The sequence below is a fragment of the Periophthalmus magnuspinnatus genome, chromosome 8, assembly GCF_009829125.3.
Source record: "Periophthalmus magnuspinnatus isolate fPerMag1 chromosome 8, fPerMag1.2.pri, whole genome shotgun sequence".
NCBI classification, from domain to species: Eukaryota; Metazoa; Chordata; class Actinopteri; order Gobiiformes; family Gobiidae; genus Periophthalmus; species Periophthalmus magnuspinnatus.
The window spans coordinates 18,880,017-18,903,226 of NC_047133.1; the positions used below are offsets into that span (position 1 = coordinate 18,880,017).

The following is a 23,210-nucleotide window of genomic DNA, read 5'->3' on the forward strand; positions in this document are numbered from 1 at the left end:
CAATAGCCTATTCAAAGTTACATGAAATTTACATCAGATACATGCAGGTTTATCTATACTCATCATTTGTATGTTTTTTTTAGTTTAAATTTAGGTCCCACTTGTCACCTGATACTGTAAAAGCAATCTGTGCCAAATAGGCCTACAGATACAGTACCCACGTTCCACCTCAAGAGGGCCCAACTGAGCTTCTGTTTAAAGTCACCTCTTGTGCACCATGTAATCTGAGTGTAGCCCCATAAACAGAGAGAAAAGCCCAGGTCTTAACCATACATCTGTTTATTTACATGACATAACATTACTTTAAAGCACACAGCCATTGAGCCAAACGGTCCGGTCGTATTAGTCCAATGCAATTCAAACTGTACACAACAATACGGCATGTTACATATTAAGATAGTATATACAAAAGTTTAAAATTGAGCACTTTTTAGACAACGTATTCACTCCAGAGGTGTTTTGTTGACAGTTGAAAGTTGTCATTAAATGCTGTTTGTAAAGAACAGGGCTGGAAACGTGTACCATATTGTTATAGGCAAGAAGAGGCTACCTGGTGGAGAGAGAGGAAAAAGCAGCAGACGGTAGTAGTGGCTAATGTGGAGAGTGCATAGACATGTCCTTGGCTAAATGTGTGCTTTTTACAGCCTCTAATATACAAGTAAATGTACAATATCTTTGGACTATGCACTATTAATAACAGAAATTGAGAACGAAAAACGAAAAAGAGTTTAAGATGGGCGATTCTGTGGTAAGTAAATGGGGTCAATGTTGGAGTAAAGAAACTTGAAATAACTTGTTACAAACTGTTATGAACGACGTGGTGATAAAATAGTTTTATGTTTTGTTTTATTGTGGCCAACTGAAGGAAAAAAAATAGATACATGCATTGCGGAGGGCATCTGATGTAAACCTTATGTCACATTTGTTTCACTTTGCTTATCACAGCACGCAAGCAAACTGGCACAAGTTTTGTTTTATGGACCTAAGAACTAAACATGGGTCTATAAACATGGTAAAAGGTCACGTTTTTATATCTTCAAGACACACACAGCGGGATTCGAACCAGAAACCTTCGGATACCCGGACGAACGCTGCACCAAATGAGCTACTACATCAATACATTTAAACAGTGTTCTCAGCCGATGCACTGCTGCTCCTGTAAACCCATTCAAATTCCAAACGCGCTAGCAAAAACGCACAGGATTAGATTAGCCAATTATAAGTTATAATTGGACCCCATTTACAAAACACAGAAATACCATAATGAGAACTGACCATGGCACTGCAGGACAAACACATTCAGAAATCAGGCACTTGGAGAAAAACCTTGAGGTAAGACATAACTTATTCATTTTGCTATAACTGAATTCCCGAAGAAGTCATGCAAGGAAAACCAACTTCTTCTTACTTTTCTAACTTCTAACTCAATGTTTTTGTGATGTTTTTTGGTTCCAAAGTCAATATAAAACGATAGAACTCTTGCTAATCTACTTGTTGTATTCACCGTAGCTAACGTACCGTATATTCCCAAGTTAGCAAGGATTTATTAAGATCCTGACCCAGTGGAAAATACTTAATAGTAAAACCTCTTGGTGATAAGTGTGTTGACAGATACAAGCCCTCAGAGGGAGAGGTGTAGAAAACATGTTGTTTGCGACAGATGGGAGGAGGGATAGTTTTTTGCACTGGACTGTGTTGGGAAAATGCTCCGGTTTGGTGGATCCGTGACTTTACAATGAAGTTTAAGTACAAAACTGTGCAATGTTTTAAACCAGGTGAGACTTTAAATAGAAGAACAATATGGTGTTTCAACTAGGAGTGTTTTTATAAACAGATGTATGAGACTTTAGCATTTTAAATACACTGGTTTTCTTGTTCAGTCATCAATCTTTTCCTCATACAGATTTATGCCAGCTGTCACTTTTGATTTCATTTGGTCTCGTTCAAAACAAACACTGTTACTTTAAATATTAATTTACGTAAAATAAACACTACAAACTTTTAAACGTTGCCATTTCACGCTAAAAACGGTCATGTTTCTTCAGACTTCTAAACTCTGACCCCCTGTATCTTGATTCAAATCTGATTCATTGCATAGCTCTGTTTTGTTGCCAGATGGGACGAGAATTTATCAGTAAAAAGTTTGTTTATCTAGCTCAAAGTGTCTTTAACATTGCGGCAAAGGCTCACCAACTGCTTCTGATGTTAACAATTTCTCTGCAACCGTTTTTATATACGAGCTTTTGAAGACTTGGTTTTAAATGGTCAATTACTATGGCAACGGTCTTACTCATCACTGGTGGTTTTCAGATTGTAGATTGTGATGACGTCATAGTCTCAGAGCCTCTCTATTATAATTACATTGTACTTTGCAGTGAAATATCCAAAAGATAAATTCACAAATGTTGAACCTGATCATTTCCGTTAGCGACTAGCAACTCCAAAAACCTACATTTTAACAGTATTCATTTTAGCTTCCCCTCATCTGTCTTAAATATGATTGGTCTATAGAGAGTTGTGATGTTGTTGAAACACAGCACTTCCATGTAAACCTGTCTAACATTGCGCAGTAAAGTACACTTGTCCAGTGCATTTAGGATCTGTAAAAATCTATAGCGACGTTTTTGAGTGACCCCATGAGTGACGAGGGCTTAAGCTGCCGTAGAACTGGACACCTCTTTTGCCTGATTACACTTTGCTACATGTAAAGACCAAACTGTGCAGGTGAACGTGATCTGCACCGCGTTCCAAACCAAAGGCCATCTATAGGAATAAGGTCGGGTGTGTTTCCTTGTTCAGGTGATCACAATATTTTTTTTTTTACTTTAATACAAAATATATAATATTTATATAGATCGAATATAAAATCAACATAATAAAATATATTAAAAGGAAACATTTCAAGTAACGCCTTGAAAGAAATGACTGTGCACTGGAACGCACTTTTGTAAACCATAGAAAACAAACTAAAAAAGTTAAAACAAAATTACATATTTTTTATATTTACACGGTTAACTTAACAAGGCTTTGTACAAATGTTACAAAACACACATATTTTAAAGCACAAACATATTATATTAACACGTACACACAGTAAGTTGTAATAGAGTTGTTACAGTGGTCCAATTCGGCGGATTACAGGAAGACCCAATAAGAAAAATCAGTTCTGGCCCCAAAACTGAATTCCCTATTGAAATGCATTAAAATCCATTTGACTGGTTTTATAGCTTGCCATAGTTGTATTATTTGGCTATTTCGGTTTATCTGTCTTTGCACCGCATTGTGTAGAAGAAGCACCATGGTCCCAAGCAACAGCAAACAGGCCAGTTCTTGCCTCTTGTCTGGTCACTTGATAAGAAAAACCATACAAAAATGAACATGCCCTGGTCCAAATTCACAAATGAATTCTTGGCTGTTAAAAAGTGTAACAAAGTTTGTATTAAAAAGCGCACACATTGGGAAATAAAGCTTTGGCAACACTGAGGCGCCTCGTGTAATGCAAACGAGGCCTCGGAAACACAAACAAAGAAACAGGACGCTGCAAAAATGAATTACAAATGAATTGACACTGACCACAACTGAGCTGGTGTTCTGCCAAGTTCTGCCCCCCTGTTGAAATCACAAAATGTCGACTCTCCCATTGGTGCTTTGGCTACATCATAGATTATATTAATATGTATCTGGGTATCGTAAAATGGGCTATGACAGGGTTTCTCAAACTGTGGTACTGGCGGTATGCGGGCTGCTTCTTGTGGTGCAGTTGTGTTTGTTTGATTTAGAGTCAAGTTTGTTCAGATTTTTGTCCTTCTTTGAGTTCTTCCTGGTTCAGAACTACTGAAATCATGCTGTAGTTATATTTTTAGATCTGATTTAGACCAGTGGTGGAACGTAACAAAGTAGAAGTAGTAAAGTACGGCACTAAGTATACATTTTAGGTATTTGTACTTGACTTTTTACTTTCATTTCACTACATTTGAGAGCAGGTATCTGTACTTTCTACTCCACTACATTTTTTAAACAGGACTGAAAAGTAAAAGTATTTTTTATTATTGTCTGTCTGATTTCTAACATGTTCGTAGTTTGAGCAAACAAAATATACCAAATAAAACCTCAGTTGTTTCTGTTGAACAAACTCTTTATCAAAATCACTACATTCAAAGCTTCATAAGACCTCAAAATATGTGCGAAATACTTTTATTTTTTACTCTTAGTACATTTTTAAACAGATACTTTAATACTTTTACTTTAGTAGATTTTTTCATCCAGTATCTGTACTTTTATTTAAGGAACAAAACTGAGTACTTCTTCCTCCACTGGGTCTTAGGTTAGATCTGGATTTACACCTTTTACAGAAAATAACTTTTACTACATTCTGGTGGGATTTGGTGAGAAACGTTTAAAAAATCAGGCTAATGGAAGGAAGGGCATACACTTTGAACGTGCCTTAAGAAGTACTTGTATTTTTGTATTTTAAGTGTTTGTTTCATCTCTGCTTTAGCCTGGGATTATGTGTGGTTACAATTCAACTTTGTAATCCAAAAATGGTCATTTAAAAGCCACATATTAACTCGATTTTTGGACAAAACTGATGTACTGATGTAATATTTTTAAAACCCCTTACACATTTGAGTTGAATAGAAATGTATCAGTAGCTAAATAGTGGTATAATTTTATGTTTCATATGAAGTTCTGGGGGGAGGGCAGATTTTGACATAACCGCAGCTTACAGACCTGCGGAACCAGCTTCATAGTCGTAAAGCCGGACCGTCCCGACTCCCTCTCATAGATACTGGTGAAACCTTGAGGTGGGCGTTTGCCTCGGCCCCTGCCCCCCCACGTCTGTGTCCTGGCTCAGTCGCTGCGTTTTGACCTGGTTTGGATTAATGGGAGAAAGGGGGAAATCGTTAACCAGCGGGGGTCTTCGGTCTGGATTTTCTGTCGGAGATGCCACCACCGTGTGCCTCCTCCACGCCCTCCTCTTGCGCCTCGTCTCAGGGGACAGCGGCTTCCTCATCCCCACACTGCGGAGGTCGTCTGCGGACCCCATCAAGCGAGCGCGCACTTGTTCGGCTAAAGATCGTCCCCCGTTTGGACCTTTTGGAGTGAAGGAGGTAGCTTCCACGGGGGCTACGGCCGGTTTAGGTCTAGCTAATCGTAAACTTTCCTGGCTACTTGCAGACGACGGGTTGGTTCTAGATGTATCCCGTCTCACTCGACCCTCTGAGCTGTCGCTGCCTGGTACCTCTATCAAATCTAAGGACTTGGCTTTCACTTTCTCCCCTTTCAACTTCTTGCGAGCCAAAGTGTCACACTGTATGAGTTTATGGGAGTTAAAAGAAGGCCGGGAGTGCAGTTTATGAGCTGTTGATGATGAAGAAAATGACGAAGATGATGGTGTAGTTGACCGCGCCCCTCCATCGCCCCTCTCTCCCAAATCAGACGTAAGTGGAGCTAGCAAACTGGTAGACGCCACAACAGGCTGCTTGTATTGCGTATACAGAAAGCTACGTGGTGCGGTAGGTGTTTGAGGATTAGCTTGGTCGTTTTGTTTTTTCTCTGGCCTTTCTTGAGTGAGTGAGCGCGACGCAAAACCGCTTTCATTGTCCGTTTCGCTGACCAGTTCACTGTGCTCGTCGTCGGCGTCTTCGCCCCGCCCCTCCGAGCCTAAACTCCGCCCCAAAGTCGACAGAGTGGAGTACCCCGACACAATAGAGCGTGCGTCGTCTACAGCTCTCCAATGAGTCTCTTTAACTTGCGTGTCTACCTCCTCGTGCGTCTCTACTCCCTCTACTTCCTCCTTAACAAGCCCCGCCTCCTTTTCTTCGGATTTCGCAACCGCTTCCTCTTCCTCCCCGACATCGTCGTCATCCTCGTCGATTTCCCCTTCAGCACAAGGAGCCACTGTTGGCGATTCTCCGTCTTCCTCTGCTTCCTCCTCCTCTTCCTCTGTCCCCATATGGCCCGCTCTGATTGGCTCGTGCTCGGAGTCGTCGTCCGTGCTACTGCCCACCCGGCGTCCGTTGTGGCGTTTGCGGCGTTTGCGGCCAGTGACGGCCGACATGATGGACAGGGTCAGGCTGGCGGTGAGATCCTTCTTTGACCCCCATGACCCCTGGAAAAAAACAAAACACAACATCAAGTTAAACCAAACTCAAAATGATGAGAAATTGGGACTGTTGCCATAGCGATTAACTATTTAAACAAGTATTATGGTCATGGTAAATTTTTATAGAGCACTTTTCTACCTTCAAGACACTCAAAACACTTCACATCAAGGAACCACTCACCCATTCACACACACATTCATACACCACAGGCGCGGTGGGTTAAGTGTCTTGCCTAAGGACTCAACGACAGCATTCATCTGTGGCAGCTGGAATCACACCGCCAACCTGTGGGTCAGTGGATATGACCACTCAACCAATTATGTTTTTTTTTTTTTCTTGTCTTGATTGCACTGGCTTTTCTAACCCTCAAACGACACTGTCGCTTTGTAACTTCACTTCAAACATTTTCTTTGTAAATATGTTTGTCTCTGATTTGTGGAGCGACCACGAGTCACCAGAAAGGTGCCCAATTCACAAAATTCTTCTTCTTCTTCTTCTTCTTCTCCTTCTCTTCTTATTTTCTTCTCTTATTTTTCTTCTTCTCTTCTTCGCCTATTTTCTTCTTCTCTTCTTATTTTAGTTCTTTTCTTTCTCCCTCTTTTTCTTCTTGTTCTTCTTCTTCTTCTTCTTCTTCTTCTTATTAAGTCAGTATATATTTTGGGGGTTTAGATAAATGCTGCTATTCTTTATGTAATATCACTTTCTACACAGAAAACTAACCACAAAAGAACTATTACGTCTGAAACCTGCTTAACCCTGTAATTACGACGTCAACAAATGAAACAGAATGTGATTCATGGATTAGTTCTGTTTTGTAAAGCAAAAAAAAAAAAAACAGCTCTTAAATCTAATTGCAATTAATTTCAATCATTATATATTTTCTCCAATTGTTTTCCCCTATTTACAGTCTATAGACAATGGGGACAACCAGAATGTGTGTGTTTTGGTGTGAATAGATAGATGTGTATAACTGGATAAGAACAGTTGGTCTTTACCTTTGATTTCGCTGAGTCACTGTTGGTTGAGTCTACGGGGAAAAGGTAAAAAAACATGAGATGAGTGCCACAGACCTTAGACATAATAGGCCTGTAGGGGGCAGTGGTGGCAGAGGACACAGGGGTAGAGTCACTGGATCATCAGTTTTTGAAGGACAAACTCTGCTGGAAAAACTGCACCACTGCTCTCTATGGAAGCACCGCCTTAGCTCACAAGTTAATCAGACATTTTATACAGGTACTCCATTTTGATACTAAGGAATAGACTCGATACTCAATACCGATACTAATACCACTCTTTCTTTAGACAATAGAATGTGATTTTCAGCATTAAATGGTTGTAGTTTCTTTTATATTCCCATGTGGCGTATACGACTCTATGCGTCTTATACTTGTTCTGATGCAGCTCAAGATCATTCTAAAGATATTCAGGAAAGTTTAGCATCTGATTTCCGATACTTTTAACTACGTCAGTCCATAGAGTCCAATGCAGTTTGGTTGGTATAAAAATCAGCCTTTATACTTTGTTTTCCGTAAAATTTTAAGTTTTCAATCGTCCCCCGTGTCCTTCAACCACGACTGACCCCATCTTTAAAAACATCAGAAGTAACTTAATATTTGGGTATAGGAAAATGTATTATGAAAACCACAACACATCACCAAAACACTGATATCAACACAGATCAGTGAAGCACAACAGAGACACAAAAACAGAGGAAGAGAAGAAGAGAAACATTTGGGAAAAGAAACACAAACCAATCAAGTGCAGTGCTAAAGCCAGTCTGCAGCATTGTGTACGGTGTGATCTGTGAATATGCATGAAAGTATATGGAGCACAGGGAGTAGCAGTGTCCAAAGTTGTTTCTGATGGACAAAAGCTATAAATTCGTTGTGGTTTAAATATTCACCTTTGTAACTGGGGCTGTCTTTGGATTGAACTTTGACTACTACGGGCTTGTCATATGCAGTGGTGGAAGGTAACAAAGTAAAAAGTACTGGTCTTAGAAGTCTTAGTAGAAATTTTCAGTAGCTGTACTTTGCGTAAATAAATTTCACAGTGGATACTTTTTACTTTTACTTCACTACATTTGAGAGCAGTATTTGTACTTTCTACAGTACTACATTTTTGAACTGAACTGAAAAGTAAAAGTATTTTTTATATGATTTGAGGAGTTATTTTGACCATGTTTGTGGTAGCATCCTGACTAAAGGTTTCGAGTTCAAGCTTCAGCTTTGAGCAAAACAAAAATAAATACACAAAACTCATAATAAAAATGAGGAAATGGATTTGTATTGTTACAGTGAGGCTAAAAATATGTATAATTTTAAATCTATATCACTACATTTAACACTTTAACGAACGAACAATATTTTTATTTTTTACTCTTAAAGTGCATTTTTAAACTTGCACATAAATACTTTTACTTAAGTAGATTTTTTCATGTGATACTTTTACTTGAGTAAATTTTCACCTCTGTATCTGTACTTTTACTTAAGTAACAAAACTGAGAACTTCTTCCACCACTGGTCATATGTCGCAAAAGGATCAGACAACATCATTTATAAACAGGCCCTAATCGCGAGACTTTGATTAAATATATTCAAATTTCACTTTCATTTTAGTTTGTAGTTTGACCAGTTAGTTAGTTGCACTCCTATATACAGAGCTTGAACTTGCTAGCTAGTATTTTATCATGGTGTTGTCACAGGCTCATTCAAGATATGGTAAAAGGTCACATTTTTATATCGTGCTTTTCCACCTTCAAGGCACTCAAACCACTTTACACCAGGGTGCGACATGGGTTGTGTCTTGCCCAAGGACACAGCAACAGTAGATCTGACCACTCAACCAATGATGTTTATGTCGAGAGCGGGATTTGAACCACCAACCTTCGGATCAGCGGACAAACACTCACCCTCATATCTCTACATAAAATCATCTACATAAAAAATTTAAACTACTTCTAATACTGCCACTACTGTTGTGTTTACTGAATGAAAAGTAGTGTCAGGAAAGTATATTTGAAGTTGAAATAGTTTGAGTCTCATAATCGATCGGTACGCACAGTCTGTATTATGTGGTTAGTCCAATTTTCGATGAGTCAGCGGAGCAACTGCCACTGTACAACATAACCTACTTTCTATGACATTTTAATTAGAGAAACCACTTCCTGTTTTTGTTCCATAATCACTGTTATGTAGTTAGTATCAGAGTTTGTGTTAGTATTTCACAATGGCCTATTTATAGCTCAGGGTTAGGATGCTAAACTAACTTGTATTTAATTTGTAATGTGGCATAACTGTGGCGTAGCTGTTACAATAGTGAGTCGCTAAAGGGTTGAGTTTTTCTTGCTCCCTTTTACTTATTTACTTTATAACAGTGTTTTGAGTATGTATTTTTAAATGAGTAAATGAAATAAAAAGAGATATGTTTTTGCACTAGCCCAGCCCCTAACTTATTCATATTTCATTTTGTCAGACTTGGTTATTGTTACTAAATTAAATAAAAATAAAAATACAATATAAAATAAATAAATAAAAATAAAAATAAAATAAATCCACAATAAATAAATAAATAAAATACAAATAAATAAATACAGCATTGCCATTGGCTATCAGAAACAGCTGAGTTGATAATCAAATAAAAATTCAAAATAAAATAAAATAATTAAATAAACATAAATAAATAAAATCAAAATTAAAATAAATACATAAAAATAAATAAATACAGCATTGCCATTTGCCATCAGAAACAGCCCCATGTTGATCCTATTGAAAGCATTTGTTGAATGAGATTTGGCAACATTGTGTGATATGACCCTCGATATAAACCAGTGAATAATCTCTCAGTGACAGACAAGTGAGCAGAGATTTAGAGACGCACTGTGTAACGTTTTTGTTGGCCTGGTTGTCGTCATGAAAATGTTATTGCTTTGCCTGTTCCACATCACCACATTAAACCTTTCCATCTCCTCTTTGTATTTTTAGCACCAAAACCAACTCTGATTGAATAAATGCAAGATAGATATGTTTAATGCTATACTGTGGAACATTTCAGGCAAAGCAATAACATCCATGGAGAGAAGTAGGTGGAAGTTGCATAGTACACTTTAAAATGAGTTTTATTAGGATCAAAACAAGACTGTAGATTTACATGTTACAGTACAGGGGCCTGTCGGACATGGAGAGGGACACACCATCACCAAAATGGACTTCCTGATTCACCTGTGTTGCTAAGGTTACAGGGAACATCTTTGAAGTTATTGGTCCAGGAAGAACAGTCGCTTTTTTATGATGGATCTAGTCAGTTACTCATATTTTATTTGTTGTTATATAGGCCGTTAAAATACCACATTTGCAATTCAATTTTAACTGGTGTACTAACAGGATTTTTATAACAGATTTTATCAGCGTAAGCATCATTCAGTGTGTGCAAGCTATTAAGACGTTCTTGTGTAAACATATCTAACAAAACTAGTATACTAGCATTACTAATTTAAGTAATAGTACAGATACCGGAGCAAACAAATCCTCAAGTAAAAGTATCACCTGAAAAAAATGTAAGTATTAAAGTACCCATGTTAAAATGTACTTAAAGAGTAAAAAGTAAAAGTATTTTTGCACAGATTTTGAGGTCTATTAAATATTCAAATATAGTAATTTTGATCAACTAGAGCTGTTTTTATTTGGTTATTTTGTTTGCTCAAACTATTAACCTGATAAAAATAAATACTCAGCCTTGTCAGTGGGTTTCTAACTGACATATTTGAGGTTGAGTAAAAGTACAGTACCTGCTCTCAAATGTGGTGAAGTTAAAATGTATTTAAGTAAAGTACAGATACTAAAACGTAATACACATACTAAAACATAGTACTTTACTAGCTTTATTTTGTTATGTTCCACCGTTGAAAACTAGTTAACGCAACTATGGAGAGATCAATGACCTAACCTTAACTAACATATATTTTTTCAATTACTGTAGTATCTGAATTAGAAATTGCGATACTTCTACATATATTAGAGGCCTTTTTCCTTAAGGCACAGGCTGATGACATCATAATAGTGCGACTGTATCTTTACCTGACACAGTTCATTAAATAGAAAGATGTTCTTGTAACGTCAGTGGCACACATAAACCAGTTCACCACAATGATATAAACAAGCTTCTATCTCTCCTCCAGACACTTTACAACAGGATGCATCGAGAGGGGCTTAGCACACAGACACAGACATAAGACACAGACACAGGCCAGGGGAGTCCCCATCCTACCGCTGCGGCTGCTCCACTGGCTCAGCTGAAGAGAAGGAACGCAAGAAACGCACAGGAAAAGTGAAAGATGAGCAACGTCCAGCAGGAAAAGAGAGGTCAGCAAAGAAAGAAAGAGAGAGAAAGAAAGAGAGAGAGAGAGAGAACAGTGTACACAGGTATCGGCCAGAGCTTGACATAAATTGTTTGCACTGCTTGCTCATAGGCCACTGCAGCTGGTTAAAGTGATGTAACTGTCTGTAATTATGAGGGTGGTATGATTATAATGGCGCTGTGTGGTAGGCAATACTTGGTAAGAAAATATACACGTCTGGTTAGGGATATAGTGATCAAATCTTACTGTATTATTTTGAGACTAGAGGCTTATAGAAGTGTATAAATGCAACTTATTTTCTTTTAAAGGTCTTATATTACACAAAATTGACTCTGGTGAGCTCTAAGACATGTTAGAATATTGTTACCTTGTCGAAAACATACCTAGAGTTGTGTTTTGTTTCATTCACACATGTTTGAGTAACACTACATCTCAAAGCTCAAAATGCTCTGTTCCACCTTGTGATGTCATGAAGTGATAGTTTTCAAGTTAACAGCTCCTTTTACCTTTTGTTCAGTAGAGATTGGCAATTCCAGGTCTGAAATCATCCAAATGATTCTAGTGAAGGTGTATGGAGTTTAAAAACACAGTGGAGCACTTCCTGTATTACCAAATGACATTGCAAGGTGGAACAGAGTGTTTTCTGTTTGAGAGAAGAACTCAGCCTAAATCTGCAGGGTTTGTGTGTTAAACATGTGAATGAAACAAAACACAACTCCAGGTCTGTTTGTGATGAGGAAACAACATTATAACATAGATCAGAAAATAGCGTAACAGCCCTTTAAGATGCCCCAACAAGCATTTAGTGTCAATATTAAAGTAATAAACCATTAAAATATTGTTTAATGTGACATTTCTTCATATAGGCGGTACTGAAATGGAGCAAAGGATCATGGTCTATGTAGTTCCCTCAGTTTTTTTTGCTGCCGCCTAAACAAAGAAATGCTTATGATTCAATTTGTAACAGACCATGATATTAGTTCGTAGAACAGATTTTTTTAATTTTTTATTTTTTTGACTGTAATAAAGCAATGTCAAAACCATAGACTGTATACATAAATGGACATAGCTAACCTGCTCGCCGTCGTGCTCCAAATAAGAAGTGAGCATGAGTGCACTTTTGACTGCATCGACTTTACATGGAAAAACTGGCCCCTCTCTCGCTGCTGTCAGACTCGTCATTTTGGTCTTAAATTGTTCATATTAACCTGCTCTACATGATCCTTTTGTTTTTTATTCCGCTAATTTCGTCTGTAATTCAAAATATGAACATTAATAACAGACAAATCAGACACCTTCTTTCCCTGAGGTGAATCCCTCTAGCGTTAATGAGAGGTTTGATTGACAACGTTGCTGCTAAACCTGTTTAACCTGCTAAAACAGCCTCGCTCCGGATTGGCTCTTTGGTTGCTATGATAGAAATATGGAACTCGAACGCTGTGGGTGACGTCGCACTCACTTAGTCCACTTCTTTATACAGTCTGTGGTTAAAACTGATTCTCTGGACAGGGACAGAATCTGAAAATATGAGAGAGTGGGAGGAGGAGGGGCTAGTGGGACTGAATAAACAGCATTTGGCTTGTTGGCTCGTGTTTACGTCAAGCTCTGGTAAAGTCTATCAAACGCAAAACACTGCAACTACAGATAGACTACTGCTACAAGACTAATTCATGTGTCATGCTGCGTTCCAGTTCAGTCGGAAAGTAGGGAATTCTGGCCTTAAACTGGGACACTGCCCAAATTAAAGTCAAAGTGTCATCTCTGACTTCAAGGTGAAATACAACTTTTCTGGTAAACCTAAACAGCTCTTTAACTACTGCTGAATGAATAAACAAACACCCAATACCGTTTGTGTATTTGAAATGTACTGATGGAGTTTACTTATTTTGGTTTATGGTTCTAGATAATGGTTCATTTTATCATGTTTGTCCATTTACATGCACTGTCCAAACCAAACAAACAAACAAATAAATAAATAAAATGAGTACAGGAATAGACGGCAGAATCTGTAATGTAGCAGTACCAGTTATTGGAAAAAACACATCAATTACTCTGATTAAAAAATGTTAATATTTTGAATTCAAGCCATTTTCTGCATATTAATATTCCTATGTTTGTGTAGGTATTCGCCTATACTATTATTCACTTTTTATCAAAGCTATCAACTGAATTTCCTACTTTCCTACACCCACTGAACGCAGCTTTAGCCTTTGAAGTGCCAATATCACTGATGTCAATGCCACTGGACAGTTTGTATTATTGTTCAAAAGTAGAAATAAGTGCTGTGCCCACCTGAGGCCTCTCCGAGCAGCCCCGTGCGGCCGATATTTGAAAGCAGATGGTCGATATTTGGAGCCGGCTGCACGTCCTCTGTGTCGACTGGGGTCTGGAAACAGGGAGCAAATTGAAAAGATATTTATTTAACAAGAACACACTCGGAAGGTATTTGTAAATAGTCACATTTTTATATAGCAATTTTTCACTCGATGCACATCAAGGAACCACTCACACGCACATTCATACTGTATTATATAGTATTGTCCTATAGAATGTTGTTGTGTCATCTGAAACCCAGTAATACAATGCACAACAGGTTGAGATGGTAACATGATTTCCAGACAGCTGAGATTTAAAGATCGAGGATATTTGCTGTTCTCAAGGCTAAAATTTGAGTTCAAAACAAATACTGACTCATTTCTTCTTGAACAAAACCACTAAAACCACTCAAATTCAATTTCGCAAATATTTCCAGGAGAATGATGTAAAAAATGACTTTTCAAATGTATAAAAAAATGGGTTATGGGGTTTATTACAGTCCCGTTTTGAGGACTTTTCACAGTTCAAAGACATCAGATTTTCCATTCATTTTTCATTATTAAATTTATATCAACCTAAAATAATAAAAGGCAAAAATGTGACATAATATTCAGGTCAACATTTAATTTATTTATTTATCTATCACTAAAATGTTGGTTCATATAGCAAAAGTAACTAGGAGATTTTGAATAATCCATTTAAAACAAAAACAAAATTTATTCCAGCTAATTTAAAACTAAGTAGAATATGGAAAACAACATCATCATTAGAGACGGGGAAGAGGTGGCAAATCGTGTTCATATTTTTTGGACTTGTCCCTCATTACAGAATTATTAAATAAATGTGCAGACGAGGTATTTAATGCTGACCTCTCTTATACTTTTGTATTGTCCTATTTGGGTAAACTTGATGCTAATTGTAAAAAGAACTTGAACACCAGGATGTTTAAGATTATGTTGTTAGAGGGGGGGAAATGGTTAAGGGCAGAGGCATCAAAAATGGAAAACTAGGTTGATGTGGTTCACGACATTTATATTATGGAGAAACGGACTTGTAGTGTAAGATTAGAAACAGAGAAATTTGAGAATATATGGAAAGACTGGCTGGAATTTGTAAAACCAAAAAGATCTGATTTTATTTAAGTGACGTTTTCCCCATGTTTTTTGTTCTGCTACTTAGTTATGTTATTGTTCATTTTACTTTCTTTAAAAAGGTAAATGGTAAATGTATTTTTATAAAGAGCTTTTCCAACTTCAAGACACTCAAACTACTTTACATCAAGGAAACACTCACTCATTCACACACACATTCATACACCAGTGTACACAGACACTGGAGGCGAGGTGGGTTAAGTGTGTTGCCCAAGGACACAACAACAGCATTAATCTGTAGGAGCTGGAATTGCACCGCCAACCTGTGGGTCAGTGGATCTAAGCACTCTACCAATGATGTTTATGACAGGAGTGGGATTCGAACCGTTTAAAAAAATTTATAAAACAAAATAAAAAGACACTTGGGATCGTACCTTTTCGTCCTTGTCATTCTCTTCATCGAAAAACCACAGGCACTGCCAAATCAGACACAGGTCAAGTAAATATTGTGTGTTATTATGGGAGGATTAAACCTGTGTGTATCTCTCACATGTTGTATCAGGGTCTCCACGATCTTGTATCGGTCAGGCATGTGCGTGACCATGTCTTTCATGTTGTCCTCGGATGTTCTCACCAAAGTGGGACCAAAGACCAGCGCCAGGTTTCGAGGCTCCATCTAAAAGCAGACAGGAAAGTAATTCAATTAAACAGACTAGAATACTGTTACACTTTAAACTAACTCTGTTCTGAGCTGGGTGATATGTACAGCGCAATTTCTTACACAAAGTAATTCAAAGTGCTTTACAGAATAAGAAACACAGTAAAATCACAATACAACAAATGAAAACATAAATAATCATCATGAAATGAACACTAAAAGAGAAAAGTGCAGAATAAAACCCTTTCAATCAAATGCACAGCTAAACAGAACCATTGGAGTCTGGATTTAAACATTGTCAAAGTAGAGGCCTGTCTCACATCTTCAGGAAGACTGTTCCAGGTTTTAGCTGCAGAAAACTGTTTAGTCCTGGTTTAGTCCTGGTTTAGTCCTGATTTAGTCCTGGTTTAGTCCTCAGAGTGTGAGATGGTTCATGTGGCTCTAACATGTGGGAGATGTTCTTTGGTGCTGGTCCATGGAGAGACTTGTCACAAGCAGAGCTGCTTTAAAGTCTCTTCTCAGAGTGCAGAGACCTGAGCACAGGACACATGTGTGAAGTACTTGCTGGTTCTAGTCAGGACCCAAGCAGCAGTGTTCTGGATGTACTGTTCTGTCTTAAGGCTCGTTTGGAGAGGCCAGTGAGCAGGACGTTACAGTAGTCTAACCTACTGGAGACAAATGCATGAGTAAGTCTCTCCAAGTCTGGTTTAGACAGTTTACCTTTGATTTTTATTATATTTTTTAGAGGCCAAACCTCCTTATCAAAGCCTGATCTCATCAGATCTCAGAAGTTAAGAAGGGCTGGGCCTGGTTAGTACTTGGATGGGAGGCCGCTATTAATATAATAGGTTCCTTGGTGGGGCGCCAAAACTGCTGTGTTCTTGAGCAAGTCACTTCGCCCTAGTATGAAAGTCGTGTGTGCGTGCAGATTACAGTTCAAGTTTTTGCGTGACACTGCAAGAGACCAGATATCAATCAAAACTAAAACTAGATACTCATTTGAACAAGTATCAAAACTGAACTAAAATACTTTTTTCGTCTTTAGGGTTATGTTTTTTTTGTTTGTTGTTTTTTTCAACTCAAGTATAATATTTTTCATTTTCCTAAAAGATATATATTTAAAAAAAAAAAAAAGTTAATGAAATCAAATACTGCATATAGTCATATATTCAAAGACAAAGTTCTTGAGGGTTGCAGTTACACAAACCAAAGATTTTAACAGGGGATGCCAGCCAATTTCCCTTGTCTCAGTAAAAGAGTGATATGGTCTTATATTTTTGTTTTGATAATTTTTGTGTAAAGTTGTATCTGTGTTTTAAAATATCTTGTTTCTTGTACTTTATTTCTGTTTTCTGTATGTGCAAAGTAAATTTTGCACATACATTGGAGTTAGTGGTCTTGTGGGTTTTAAGAAAAGCACTGCATACATAGAGATCCTCACTGTTATTTTAAATGAAAAACAAACCTTATTCTTATCTGAATGATCTGCCACTGTCTTCAAGTGCATAACCAGGAACTTCAGTGTGTGGTAGTAATGATCAGGGAGGTCTCGTATCTGCAAAACAAGGAGTAAAACCAGTTAAATCTGCTCAAAATACTTAAAAATTTAAAGCCCGTTGATTATCTCCAGAATAGTATTGAAAGGGCCAAGATTACACTATTTTCTGATCTATGTTATAATGTTGTTTTCTCCTCACAAACAGATCTGGAGTTGTGTTTTGTTTCATTCACACATGTTTAAAACACAAACCCTGCATATTTAAGTTGAACTCTTATCTCAAACGGAAAACAATGTGCCCCACCCAGGAAGTGCTCAACTGTGTTTTTAAACTACATACACCTTCACTAGAATCATTTGGATGATTTCAGCCCTGGAATTGCCACCACTTTATGACATCACAAGGTGAAATAGAGCATTTTGAGCTTTGGAGATGTAGACAGAAGAGGTAACAACATTATAACATGGCATAAAGTTCACAAGAGTCAATTTTTTGTAATACAGGACCTTTAAATAGTCATAATACGCACTAGTTTCTTCATAGTTTTGAGTCGGTCTGATGCATTCTCTGTCCGATTGGCGTCTATGAAATCGTTGTAATGGTCTGCAGAGATAAACACAAAAATATTCAAAAACAAATTCCTAGACCTGTGCTAGAAATAACTTGTTGAAACTTGTTTGGTGCTAACCGTTGGTGAAGAGTGGCTCTGGGAGTTTTCTAAAGAAGGATTTGAGTAAACTGCTGACGACATTGAGGTCCTGCCATTTCTGTAAAGGTCATAAACAAAACAAACAGCCTGGTGAAAAACTGGATCTTAAAGACACTATGAACAAAGACAGGAGTAGACCCATGGAATTAATGTACGAGAATAGACAAAACATTTAAAATACACATATGATACATACATTGAAAAATGTTGAACTACCACTGAATGTGTTTCTGTCAATAGTAAGAGCTTTGAAAGGTTGATGAAACAGACCTAACTCTAACCCCCCTAACCCTCTAACCTTAACCAATCCCTTTTCCCTCTTTTTCAATAAACACTAACTAGTAGACTACTAAAATCATCATTATTTGCAGCCTTAATCTCAAGTATCTCAAAATATCACAAAATCATTTAAATCACCTTTATTGAAAAAAGATATATATATTTATTCAAATGCTCTTACTCTCTCTCACTTTGAACAATGTGTTTTTAGGTTTTACAGACTGGACTTCGACATTAGAACAGGCAACCCAAATGAGGCTCAATTTGCTTTCTTATTCCATAATCGTCTTGACAACCAAAACATCAAATTATAACATGTAACACAATACATTATAGTTGTTAGCAGTAAAAAATATATTTGATTTGAACATGTTTACCTCTGAGACACAGTTTATGACATTTAAAATCAAAATCTTAGGTTGTATTGTTATTGTTATGTTCATGTGAATTGTTCCTACATCATGCTCTATAATGTCTATCTACTGGCTGATTTACCTCCTCTGTGGGGTTGATGTCCACTCCTTTGTTGAGCTGGTCCTGGAGCAGAGACACCATGGCATTGTTCCCGGGGACTCTGTAAATCCCAGTGTACTCCAGCCCCATCTCCTCCACCAGACCACAGCAGATCTCCACTATCATCGGGATAAACTGGGACAAAAGGATAAAAGTCTTTTAGGGGATGTTCACAATTGCTTGGCCTTATTGGGTCCTAATCTGAGCCTGGTTCAATCCTGACGTGGTCTTAGGTTGTTCCTGGATGGAGTATGGAGTATGCGTGGGTTTCAGGATCCTGTTATATTCAACATTTTGAGGAGTTATTCGAAACATATAATATCTGCTTGTTGTTAATCGCTATGGAAACGGTCCTAATTTTTCATTATTCATATACAACTGACTTTCGATGTTCTCTACCTTTTAAATATAGTTTGTCCTTCCCACAAGGACAAGAACTGATCTAAGATCTAAAATAGGTCAAAGTCTAAGCCAGGTCTAAGGTTTGCTTGTAAACTAAACTAAGAATAAGGTAGGGCTAAACCAGGTTGATACTAGAACTAAACCAGATCCAAAACTAGGACTAAGTCAGAACTAAACCAGATCCAAAACTAGGACTAAGTCAGAACTAAACCAGGTCCAAAACTAGGACTAAGTCAGGTCTAAAGTACGACTAAGTCAGGACTAAACCAGGTCTAAAACTAGGGCTTAATCAGGTTTAAACTATAACTCAGTCAGGACTAAGCCAGGTCTAAACTAGGACAAAATTCTGTCTAAACTAAAACTAAGTGAGATTTTAACTAACATAGGCTAATCAAAACCAGGGTAAGAATCTAGATGAGGAATAGAATTTGCTTTAAACTTGCCCTAAACTTCCATATTAACAAGTCCAAGTCTGTTCCACATTGTGAGGTCTCTACCACACTCTAACCCTAACACTCAAGCTAACCCTCTGGTGTTTTGGTATAGTACTAACACTCACACTAACCCTCTGGTGTTTTGGTATAGTACTAATACTCACACTAACCCTCTGGTGTTTTGGTATAGTACTAACACTCACACTAACCCTCTGGTGTTTTGGTATAGTACTAATACTCACCTTGTTGTTGGCACCTGGCTGACAGTCCTCCAACCTCACTCCAAAGGCTTTAGGTCCGGCCTTCTTTGATTTTTTGATGATATTGATTCCCCATGGAGATTTGGGCGGGCTGCTCTCCTCTGCAGACCAATACATGCTTAGTTTACAACAATGTATTCAAACTCATAATCCTTAAGAAATCTCTAAAAGAGTCCTCTTAGCATGATCAGAAACACATACTGTCATGGCCTTAGAAGCAATATTTTAATCCAGTCAAAGTGGTGATGGCAGTAGCAGCGATGGTAGTATCAGTAGCAGTAGTAGTAGTAGGAGAAGAAGTAGTAGTAGTAGTAGTAGCAGCAGTAGCAGTAGTAATTGTTGTAGTAGGCTAATAGCACCACCATAGAAAACTTTATGAAATTTGATAATATATTGTAAGTGCAGGACGTTTGTACTTAAATTAGGAGTAGCAGAAACACTAGTACTAGTAGTAGTAGTAGAAGTAGGTTGCTAGTTTTAAGCTGTATTTAAATTTGCCCAAATTCTTTGGACTTCATATTCAGTGGAAAAGTGAGTGTCATGTTTATAAACTTGTCAAAAACTGAACTGGATTGAGAATGAACCAAAAATAAAATGAAACCAGCTGTTGTGTTGTGGAAGTCCCTGCTGCTGTCATGACTCATGGCTCTGGAAAATTTCTTTCAAAATAATAAGTGTTTCCAAGTAATACCACATTTTTATTACAAAGAGAACATGAACGAAATACCACCCCCCCACACACACTTCAGTCATAGAGAAGCAGTTTTCTTCCACTAACCTTTGCCTTCTGGTTTTGGTGAGCGTGGGGCACTGGCTGCAGTTTCACTTTTGGTTGAGAGGAAATTTGGCTTCATTCGGTGCAAACGCGGAGAGGAATCGGGCTTAACACCAGTCGGACTGTAGGGGGAGACAGAGAGGTAGGTTCAAGCAGGGGTCTGGGCAACATGAATGGTGTTAATTTCAATCAGGGAATATTGTTTTCTCAAAGTTGCAATGTGCAACTGTTATATTTAAGGATTTGTCTGTGAAGTCCCTCTCAGCAAATGAAATACTGAAATAATGTAGCCTATAAACCAATTTAAACACAAATTGGAAAATAATTTTAAATGCCAAGGAAGCACTTAAGTATTAGAGGTCGCTGGGATCATTGATTTTGCAGTTTCATAACATGTTTGACTAAATTATTGAAATATTTGAATTGTTTTAGTATGAAACACAGTATTTCTCATACAAAAACTTACATCTGCTTTCTGTAGTCATTCAGTTTCTTGCTGATTAAGGCCTGTCTGGATGTGCCAAGCTCCTGAAACAAAACAAAATACATATTATAATCTACATTTTTTTTTATTTTTTTTTTTTATGCTGGATTCTCTTGTTGTCTCAAAGTTCTCTGTCCCATTATCACATAAAGTATAAAAACAATATCTAAAAAATATCTAAATAAGTAAAAAAAAAAAAAAAAGTCCCACAATAGAAAGATTAATGGCCTATTGTAGTTTGCCAGGTGACTTTTCACAGTACAAGTTCTATAAAAGTGTAAGCCGTCATCTTGGGAATAAATTCTGTATACCTTAAATTAAAGGGCCTGTACCCATTTTTTCCACATATTTGAGCTTGCCGCAGTACAGATACAGACACATTACATAAGCAGCTCTTGAGGTCAAAATAGGTCTGCTATGGGCTGTCTGCATCTGATTATGAAGTTCTATTGTCCAGTAATCAGGAAGTGCTGGCTTAGCACGCTAGTTATTAGCTTTACTACAATGACAGTGAAAAGTGCATATCAACTCATCACTGTGAATAACTAGGACGTTCTGAGTGCATAAGGTAAGTGAGGAGTAACTTTGGATCGCTGCAAACCGTTTAAAATGAACTAGTTCTGTTTTTTGGGTTTTTAAAACAGTAAAAGTGCCTTTAATATTAGATTTTGGTTTTATGAAAACGCCACATCCTCTGAAGCTCATTACCTCATTGTCGGTCTTGCTGTTCTCGCGGATGACCTTGATCCAGTCCAACATGTCGTCGCGGTCTTCGGCTTGAAGCAGGTACTCGCAAAAGTCCTGAGTGGTCAGTCTGAGGGCATTTTTCCGTTTGGTTTCACTGTAAGCGATGTCCACCAGGCAGCCGCGGATGCTGATCGGCTGATCGTCCTCTGCTCCGCCCCCAATCGTAGCACCTCGTAGGACCGCCTCCCTCTTGTCTTTGTACAGGAACAACGAATGGGAGCGCAGCACAGAGAAGACTCGTTTCCATGGACGCATGCTGCTGCCCACCTTCTGTAGATTACAAGAGAGAAAAAACATGAGCAAATACATTTTTGTCTAGAGCTGAACGATTTGGGGAAAATATTTAATTATGATTTTTTGAACACTTGTGATTTATGTTTTATGTTTTAATAATAGGATTCTGTTTACAGTTCAGATTTTAAACACGTTCAGAAGAATTGAGAAAAAGGCTGGCTCTGGGTTTCAAATGTCAGGTACATTTTCTCTTTTGCATTTTATCATATCTTTCAATGCCAATGGGCGCGACTGGCAACCGTGGTGCAGTAATTAAAGTCACAGTATGTCCCTATTGGCCAAAAAATAAAAGTATGGCTTTTCACTTTGCTTGTGTTAACTGTACTGAAAAATGTCCCTAGCAGATGGCAATGGATCTTTAGGTTAAACTGTCTATTGTCAGTTTGCTGAATTTGTGCTGTGGTTGGACATGTATATGGTAAATAGTCACATTTTTATATAACGCTTTTCTACTTTCAAGGCACTCAAAGCATTTTACATCAAGGAACCACACATATTCACACATTTACGCAGTGTAGGCAGACACCGGGGGCATTCATCTGTGGGAACTAAAATCGCACCGCCAACCTGTGGGTCAGTGGATTTGACCATTCTACCCATAATGTTTATGTCGAGAGCGGGATTTGAGCCACCAATCTTGGACAAACACTCTACCAACTGCTACTGTGGGACTAAACACTGAATGATCCATTTCAACATTGTAAATAAATGTTCCTTTTGCATATTTGTTCCTGACAGAGGCAGAGTGGAGCCTCACCTTCCCCTTCTCTGTGAGGATCTGTTTGTAGTGCAGCCATCCCTCTCTCAGGACGTCGCTGTACGTGATATTCCCCAGCTCCGAGGTCGAATGGCGTTTGGACCGAACCTCCTCCACTGAGCCCAAATTGTCCAAAGACTAAAAAACACAACACAATTTGATCTTGTTAACTAAATTAAACGATTTATTAAATTATACACTGTTTTAAGATGTTAAAAAAACATTTCCAGGTAAACGTTTAATTAAAAAAGTTATGAAAATTCATATTAATTTTATAGTAATAATTCTAGTAGTAACAACAGTTTCCTTATTCTTTAAAATAATAATACATTTGATTTATAGTGTTTTTTTACACTCATAAAGGTTCAGGTGGGGTAAGGCTTACGTCAAAAATCAGTTAGCAGCCAGTTCGGTCTAGGGCCTTTTGGGACGTTAGGATTGTAATCTACAAAATGGTCAATGGTTGGAATCGTACCGCCAACCTGTAGGTAAGTGGATCTGACCACTCTACCAGTGACATTTATAAGAG

The 23,210-nt window shown here is 37.8% G+C and overlaps 1 protein-coding gene across 9 annotated transcripts in view; it reads right to left on the bottom strand.

Annotated features, from left to right (window-relative positions):
• Nucleotides 1–263: 263 nt before the first annotated feature.
• The window catches only part of arhgap23a (Rho GTPase activating protein 23a), a 126,591-nt gene continuing 103,644 nt past the window's right edge, over nucleotides 264–23,210 (bottom strand). For all 9 annotated transcript variants that reach the window (XM_055223890.1, XM_055223887.1, XM_055223886.1 and 6 more), the window contains 14 exons: nucleotides 22,682–22,819; nucleotides 21,592–21,900; nucleotides 20,866–20,927; nucleotides 20,403–20,521; nucleotides 19,607–19,725; nucleotides 18,511–18,663; nucleotides 17,716–17,794; nucleotides 17,557–17,630; nucleotides 16,994–17,083; nucleotides 15,421–15,546; nucleotides 15,305–15,346; nucleotides 13,756–13,849; nucleotides 7,103–7,134; nucleotides 264–6,112 (listed from right to left, as the gene is read on the bottom strand). In XM_055223890.1, coding sequence (XP_055079865.1) covers nucleotides 4,781–6,112; nucleotides 7,103–7,134; nucleotides 13,756–13,849; nucleotides 15,305–15,346; nucleotides 15,421–15,546; nucleotides 16,994–17,083; nucleotides 17,557–17,630; nucleotides 17,716–17,794; nucleotides 18,511–18,663; nucleotides 19,607–19,725; nucleotides 20,403–20,521; nucleotides 20,866–20,927; nucleotides 21,592–21,900; nucleotides 22,682–22,819 — 2,769 coding nt within the window. In that variant the 3' untranslated portion in view covers nucleotides 264–4,780. The remainder of the gene's footprint in view (nucleotides 6,113–7,102; nucleotides 7,135–13,755; nucleotides 13,850–15,304; nucleotides 15,347–15,420; nucleotides 15,547–16,993; nucleotides 17,084–17,556; nucleotides 17,631–17,715; nucleotides 17,795–18,510; nucleotides 18,664–19,606; nucleotides 19,726–20,402; nucleotides 20,522–20,865; nucleotides 20,928–21,591; nucleotides 21,901–22,681; nucleotides 22,820–23,210) is intronic.